Genomic DNA, 8,414 nt, shown 5'->3' on the forward strand with positions numbered 1-8,414 from the left:
TGGTGTTTCATTCCCCGGGCACTCTTGGGTATCGTCGGGTTTTTGTGTCACTGTTGTTGGGTTGTCATCACAAGTCAGACCTGATGATTCAGGAAGTAACATTTTTGATGTAGTTTTGAAACACGCTTCTGTTAACCAAAGCATCTTTCTGTTGTGGGATTTCTGGAGACAAACGCCTTTGGGGAATTATTTCCGGCTGAAAAAAAAGAAAACACCTCCTAGCCAGGTCACAAGGAGGAAGAATAAACAGCCCTTCTCCAGTGGCACAATCCACAGGGACTGGTATAAATAGAGGACCAGGGGACAGAAGGATCACAGTTGGATCCTGCAGCAACCTGAGCACTTGCCTTGGGCTCTGTTGGCTCCGCACCCACACCATGAGCTGTACTGTCAGGCAGGTCGTCACCACCTGCACCCAAGGCAGGGGCAGCACAGGCAGCAATGCAGCTGGCACTGGCAGGAGGGTCTCCTCTGCTTCCTCGGGCAGACATGCTGCCTATGACTTGGGTGGTGTGGTTGGCAGCTTCTCCGGTGGCAGCGTGAATGAAGGATTACTCGGGAAGCAGCTGAGCGCCGGCAGTGTGGCTGGTGGGAGCTTCGGAGCCACCCAACGGGCTTGTTCTGTCCTGGGATTCAGCGGTGGAGGCATCTGCACTCGAGGCACTGGTGGCTTCCCCAGGGCTGGCGCTGGCTGTGGGGATGGGATCCTGTTTGCTAACAATGAGAAGGCGACTATGCAGAACCTCAACGATCGCTTGGCCTCGTACCTGGACAAGGTGCGGCTCCTGGAGGGGGACAATGCTGACCTGGAGTGCAAGATCAGAGAGTGGTATGCCAAGATGGGGCCCAGCTGTGAGCCACGGGACTACAGCTGCTACCACAAGGAAATCGAAGACCTTCAGAACCAGGTAAGCCCTTGTTTGTCAAGAAAATCCTAATATTTCATTGGGCTCTGCTTTCACATGTGCACAAAGCCCTGTCAAAGGGCAGAGGCAATGGCTCTGGAGAGGCAGCTGAAGCAATGGTTTATACAAAATGATGGTCTGTGGGAAGGGGATTCTGCATTTACTGAGCACTGATGCTTCAGCAAGGCTGGGTCCACCCAAGCTGGCACATGGGTTTCCCTGCTGTGATGCCACAAAACTGATTAATAACCCAATATATGGAATAATTATAAAATACCCCAGGTAGGTGTTTTCTCCAGGGCCTTCTGAGGCAGAGGAGGCTGCAAGCCCACATATTCTTCTTACAATTTCTTTTCCAGATCCTGTGTGCAGCCATGGAGACTAACAAAATCCTTCTGAACATTGATAACAACAGGATGACTGCTGATGACTTCAGAGTGAAGTGAGTATAGTCCCCTGCTGGCCCATGGAAGAGCAGGTGAAGGGTGGTGATTGGGAGATCCCAACCCTCTGCCTGTCACACTGTGTAGTAAAACAGATCTCTGACACCACTGCATGTCTGAAGCGAAAGGACTTGATCCTAAATTTTTTCCCCCAACCTCAACTAAAGGCTTTGCCTTGCTCTGCTGACATGCTGACCTTTGTTTGCTGCCTGTGGTTTAAGGTACGAGACCGAGTGTGGTCTCCGGCAGAATGTGGATGCTGACATTTGCAACCTCCGGCCCGTCCTGGACCAGCTGGCCAGCTGCAAGACCGACCTGCAGCTGCAGTGTGAGGCTCTGACAGAGGAGATGTGCTGCCTAAAGACCAACCATGAGGAGGTCAGCTCTCTCGGAATTAAGAAGAAGAAGGAAAGTCCCCCCAGGGGTGGATGGATATTACTGATACAGTCACGTATTTCCTGCAGGAAATGAGCTGTCTGAGGAAACAGGCGACTGGGGATGTGAGTGTGGAGGTCAATGCCTGCCCTGGCCCAGACCTGAGGAAGATCCTGGAGGATCTGCGGTGCCAGTATGAGACGCTGATGGAGCGCAACCGCAAGGAGACGGAGCAGTGGTATGCCTGCAAGGTACCATGTCCCCCAGAGCTGCACCCAGCTCTGCCCCTCAGGGGAAAGGGAAAAATGAGGGATTAGGAAGTGTCTTAATAACAGCAAGCATGTCACAGGTGTGCTCAAATCTAACTGTACTGCCCAATTTCCGTGTTCTGTCCATAGTGGAGGGGCCAGCACATGGTGTCACAGAGTCAGAACGGAATAAACAGGGTGTCAGCCTTGGACATGCTTCAGGGCACTGTGGGGTGTGGGGAGGTCTTGGACACCATGAGATGCAGTGGGGAAGTGAGGAAAGCGCTGTTCTTTTCTGACCTTGCAGGTGGAGGAGGTGAATCTGGAGGTTGTCACAAGCAGCCAGGAGATCGAGTCAAGCAACAAGCAGGTCACTGAGCTGAGACGTCAGCTGCAGGCCCTGGAAATCAATGTACAAGCCCAGCTCACTATGGTAGGTGATGCCACAAGGATTCACAGTTCCAGCTCTCAAGACCAGGGTTGTACCTGTATCAAACTCAGGTACCTGTGTGTTTGTTCTATTATCAGAAAGAAAACCTGGAATCCTCTTTGACGGAGACCGAATGTCGCTACAACAAATACCTGGCTGAGCTGCAGAACCAGATCTCCTGCGTGGAGCAGCGGCTGGCTGAGATCCGAGCGGAAATGGAGTGCCAGAACCAGGAATACAAGACCCTCCTGGATGTCAAGTGTCGCTTGGAGCAGGAGATCCAGACCTACCACTGCCTGCTGGAGGGCGGCCAACACGACATCATGTATGCAAACAAGGCTGGGTACCCTAAAATCTCGGTGCTTTGCTTTGCAGGGATATGAAAATTCGTGATCCTGGTAGGAAAAACAACACTGTGGTGAGGAACCAGTACTGACCTGTTACCAGACGGGGCTGATTAGAAAGCCATGAGGCGTCTGAGGATTTGGCTCTGATAAATGTCCAGGGAGCACACCAAAGACTATTCTGGGGCAAGGGAACAGGCTGGGAGAATCCCCAGAGCTGTCCCAGTCCCTGGCACAGTTCAGCAACTCTTTAAGGGCAACTTCACCAGGAGCTGGGCAAACAGTCATATAACTGAGTTTATTGGTTTGCCAGAGTGAGACATGATTAGGGACTAGCAGCTAAATTAACTGAAACAATGAATTATCTAAACATTTTCAGTTTCACACAACAATTTTAATTAAAGTTTTGGAGAATTTAATTTGTATGCAAAGCAGCTGGCTCTGCCCTGCCTTCCATTGACTGAGGTTTTGAAACAGCCAGGCTGTTAATTCCAGACACGGCTGCATACACAGAAAACTGCCCTGAGCACCCACTTACACCTTTTGTTTTGTTGGAAGAGGAGGCTTTGGAATGGTGGTGCCCTGACGTGGGCTCCCTTGGACTCTGCAATCCTAAATTATTTACACGAAAAATCAGTTTTTGTTCCTAAACGCCTATTGCAAGGGCTGAAGTGGCACTGTTAGTGCTTGCCCGGGGTAATCCTGAGTGTCAGATGGAAAAGCATCATCTGCCAAAAGCCAGGCGGGACGGGGGTGGATGGTGGCTGCAGCTGACCCTCAGGGCTGGGAGGGGGAACAGCGGCTGTGGCTGAAGAGCCGGAGCTAAAGCCAGTGAGGAGGGCAGGGGGAGATCTCCAGGGTGGCAGTGCCGGGGGTCTGTGTGGCCAGAGCTGTTTTTTTCCACAGAGGGTCGGCGGGGAGAGGAGTCGGTGCCACATCAGCTGGGAGAAGCACGGGGCTGAAAGCCAGCCTGTGCCAGCCCTGCCTGCCCTGAGCCCCGCCCGGGCCAGGGTCTGTCAGGTGAGGGGACCTCCAGGGAACTGGGACCATGAAATGCTTTTTTAGTGCTGGGTACCTGCGGAACAGGAGGATGAGAGGTCTCCAGGCTTTTCTGGGTGATGAGGAGAGGCTGGAGGGCCTTTTTCCTGGAGAGAGAGTGGGTTGGAATCAGACACTCAGGATCACAGCTGTGTTGGTGATTAACTGGGCTGTGGTGGGAAGCAGTGATAAGAGATGCAGCTATGGGATATTTATTTATAAACCTCTGTGCAGAAATTATGTTTGACACTGGAGGGTGCCCAGTGGTAAATGTGTGTTTAAACAAGACTTTCAGCACAACATGGGAATGAGGAACTGGCAGAAGAATCAGTCAGTCTTTCAACAAGAATAAAATTTAGCAAAGCTGGGGAGAAGAGGGAAAAAGAAAGTTCAGTACAAAAGCAAAGAGGTGTAAGAGAAAGGTACAGGATGCAAATCCCCCTGAAAAAAAACGATTCTTTCCACTCTCCTACAGGTCACTGCAGACCAGAGAGTCCCTGCCAGCCTCACTGCACATCTCCTGAAGAGCTCTCTGAAGAAAAAGTCTTCTGGAAAAACAAGGCAAAAATAACCTGGGAGTTCTCAGTTGTGCTCAGCAGCCATCAGAGGGACTCTGCAGGACAGCAACTCCTGGCCACCCTGCCCTGATCCCACCACTGCCCCTCACTCAGGCTCCCCTGGGTTGTGGCCGTTCTCTAACACTGACCAAGGCTTGTCTCCAATAAAACTTTGCTCCTGCTGACAGAGCCTTGTCATAAGAAATAATTTCTGCAAGTAAATCAATATACAAGTATTTAAAAAAATACTTTATGAATCCATCTTCAGTCTCTATCCACACAGCAATCACTACAGGGGAAAAGGAAAACAAGACATGTTCCCATCAGTGCTCCAGCTGAACTCAGAGGCTGAGGATGGGGATGGAGGGTGGAGGAGAAGGACCAGGTGATGTTGTGGAAAGGGATATTTGCTACCAGAGAAGGAAGCATGAGCCAAGACATGAAGCAGAAGGTAGTGAGGAAAGAAACACCCAGGGAAGTTGGGCTGAGGGCAGGGAAGAAGTCGCAGGGCTGTCTGACTGACAGTCTGCTACTGAGAGAGACCTCAGAAAGAAAAGGGAGTCTTCACTAAAGCAGGCGTATGCTAATATAATGCAATATAATATAATACAATATATCACATAGTATAATATAATACCCAACACCTGTGAGTTATTACAGATGCACACTAACAGGATAAAATCAAGACCAGCAAGTTTTCCTCAAATAATACCAAAGCAGGAATTTTGAAAGCCAGGCTCTGCTGGACTGTCCACACCCTTCTGGTGGAGGAAAACAATTCCCAGAGAAAACACTAAATAAAGAACCTTTAAATGAATTTGTAAAAAAGGCAAACAGGAAGAACCAGCTGGCAACATGTGGGAAGATAAAAGGGTGAGACAAATTAATATGTGGGAGAGAATTTTTTTAAGAGTGAGACACAATAAACAGACAGAAAAAAAAAAAGCTGCTTGTGTTTTATTAGCCCAGAGAAATGAATGACAAATGCATTTAGGAACACGACTGCATTTTGCTGTGTGTGCAAGCCAAGGCTCAGGATCCAGCCTGTCCCTCGTCGCTGGCAGCAGCATCCGAGTGATGGGTCGGATGGGCTGGGAGTGGTGGCACAACCCTTGCTCTTTGTTGTGGGGCTCTGACAGCCTTTCTCTCACGGAATATTGGATGGGGTTTGATGACTGACCTTAGACAGAGGTCTGACATGAAGGCTTTTAGCAATAAGGCTTTGGCGGATACGATGAGTCTGAATTAGTGCCTGTTTCTAAAGAGAGAAACAGCTCAGATGGTTCTGGAATGGCCTCTTCCTGGGCTCTGTCCAGGACACGTGTTAGCCCTGTGAAGTAATTGCTTTAATGAGCTCCTGGACAAGCTCTGTGTTACTTTCCCTGCTCAGTTCTGCATCTTCCATTCCTGCAGCACTAATTACACTGAGCATTTCGGGGTGGTTTAACCCACCTCAGTGCTGACACGGCACCTCTAAGGTCACTGCATTGCATCTGTGCAGAAATACAGCATTGCCTTCCCTGCCCAGTGTTTGTAACCTGGACAGCAATGGGAAATGGCGACAGCTGTGGAGACAGCACAGGAAGAGACAGGGAAGGGAAGGTAAATGAAATGGGGAGGATACGATGGATGGAACAACTCAACAGGAGTGACCTGGGACCTGGACTGCACAGCAGCTCATGGGTTGTGCACCTCACAGGAGCTTGTGCTGTCCTCTTGTAACATGCAAATCTTGTAAAGCAAGAACAAATGAGTATCTCCAAGACAGAGAGACTTGGGCTGAAGGTACAGGATGGAGATAGGAACCCAAGGATACAAAGAGCAAGGGGGAGTGCCCCTGAGAGAGGCAGGGCTGATATCAGCACTTGGGCTGGTAAACAGACAATGAAATGCCCTGTGACAGCTCCAGCAGATGTGTCTTTGTTGTAAGAGAGCAGGAACATGGGAATTACACCACCATCAGGAAAAATCCCTGAGGAATTAACACACCAGCAGTTTAAGGGATCAGTGAAGAAATAGGAAGAAAACAACTAGTTTTGTAAATTACCAATGCTGGAAATCAGCCATGAGTTCCAGACTGCACAGCACAGGCAATTATCTCTGATTACAGGTAAGGTGCATTAGGAAAAGCAGGCCATATTCTGGTGTGATGCATAAACTGTAATTTCTCTACAAAACTCTGTTTTATACAGTATACAGACAGGTACAGTCTAACACCCACAGTAACTATTTGTAAGGTTTAGATTTTTGTTTGTTCGCTTGTGTAACATTTGTAAAGAATTAGAAGAGATGAGCAAACTGCTGCTGTAACCCAACAGGAGATTTCTCAGCTCAATGCACTGAATAATATAATCTAAACTGCCTGTATGAGCCACATATTGAAAGTGTATTGAAATTAAGAGACTTTTTAGTACAACTATGATATGAAGATGAAAGAAGATAGTCTGGGGAGTTCTGGCTGCCCTGCACCTTTGCCTGCCTGGTTCTGTTGCACCACTGGAAAGTAGCTGAGTGCAGGAAGCACCTGAACACTCCAGGTTGTCAGGCTGTGACCTGATCCTGTGGCTCTGCAGCAGAGACCACAGGCTGAAGCCTTGGTTTCCCTCCCATCCTGCTCTGTGCTCAGCTCTCTGTGCAGAGTGGAATTGCTGCAGTTTCATCACCCATCACTATTCCCATCTGTCCTAAGAAATTCTCCAGAACTCTCCTCTGCCGTGATAACCTGCAGTGCCACCAGAGATGCACGTGCTGGAGGCCTGACTGCACTGTCAGCACCCGGCAGGTCCTGGAAGAATCTCACATTGTTCATCAAGTGAATCAGGGGAGACTGAACTTTGGTAGGAAGAAACCTGGTTGTGTCCACATCCAGGTCCTGCTGAACTTCTCCTTCAGCACTGCAAATGCTCAGAGTCTGCAGATGTCAACACTCTGCAAGAACGAAGCTGGAGCAGAGTCATTCCCTCAGTCTCCGAGGTGTATTTAAGCCTGTGCTGTTACCAAACCCACTGTGGTAATTATTTCAGTTGCCTTACAGGATTTGGCTAAACATGGTGGTATAAACCAATGAGTCACTAGTCAGGAAAAAGTCGTGGTCTGCATTTGAAAGATGGGAGTATGGGGCCTGGAGCCGGCTCAGTATCACATCAAAGGACTGTTTAATAAGTGATGCCTAATGGCCATTATGCAAATTATTAATGGTAATTACAAGTGACAAGATAAAATCATATTTCAGTGTGGTTGCACAAACATCACTGAAGCAATGCTTATGAAAGCAAAGTTCTGTGGAAGCAGACACACCTTTCTTGTAGTTAACACAAGAAAACATTATCAGCTTTGATAAGCAAAGTGAGGTGAGCATGTGGAGCCAGGCTGGGCACAGCGACAGCCACAGCTCCCACAGGACCAGACTGTCCTGCCCACAGCACCCCTTGGGAATGTGGCATCCTCCTGGCTTCTCCATCCCTGTGCACCAATATTCATCCTTATCCCCTCTTCCTCCCCTTTCACTCTCTCTTCTCATCCATCAAGCTCACAAGACTCAGCAGCACTTGCACTGATGTTGTGTGTGACCACTGCTGGTTGTCCTGGCTGAGGCCTCTTGTGGCTTCCTGCACCCCAAACCATTTGTTTCTTCCAGTCCTACACTGAGGCTTTACCCAAAAGGTAAATCCTTTTGGGATATGTTCATGTCTTAGACTTGCACAGTCCTTTCCCTGTGTTCTGCCCCAGGGATGTGTCCCAAGGGTACAGGAATACAATAATAACAAAACTGGAGGTAAAGAAATCAGTTTAGTGGGGAAAAAACCCAGTACTGAGGGAACACAGCCTGTGCCTGTCTTGGTGCCGAGCTCTGGAGCCCTGACATGGCCATGAGGGGAGAGACAACACCACAGTTTGTTTTTAAGATACAGCCAGGTTAGCCAGGGACCAGCTTCTGGGTGCATTTGCTGTATCAAACACATGTTCCATGTCCCAGTGAAATTGGCAGGAGCCCAGAAAAACTCCAAAGAATGGAACTGCATCCCAAATATGAGTTCTTCAGAAGAATTATATGGTCATATCTAATCTTCACTA

At 48.9% G+C, this 8,414-nt stretch overlaps 1 protein-coding gene across 1 annotated transcript; it reads left to right on the forward strand.

Moving 5' to 3' along the window:
• Positions 1-377: 377 nt before the first annotated feature.
• On the forward strand, positions 378-3,331 carry LOC310918837 (keratin, type I cytoskeletal 19-like; the record flags this gene model as incomplete). The annotated part of the gene is made up of 7 exons (XM_083877803.1): positions 378-908; positions 1,265-1,347; positions 1,570-1,726; positions 1,813-1,974; positions 2,279-2,404; positions 2,500-2,744; positions 3,304-3,331. 7 exons carry the CDS (start codon positions 378-380, stop codon positions 3,329-3,331), a joined length of 1,332 nt encoding a protein of 443 aa, XP_083733929.1.
• Positions 3,332-8,414: the final 5,083 nt, after the last annotated feature.

The sequence above is a fragment of the Zosterops lateralis genome, assembly GCF_965231275.1.
Source record: "Zosterops lateralis genome assembly, chromosome: 24".
In the NCBI taxonomy this organism is placed as follows: domain Eukaryota; kingdom Metazoa; phylum Chordata; class Aves; order Passeriformes; family Zosteropidae; genus Zosterops; species Zosterops lateralis.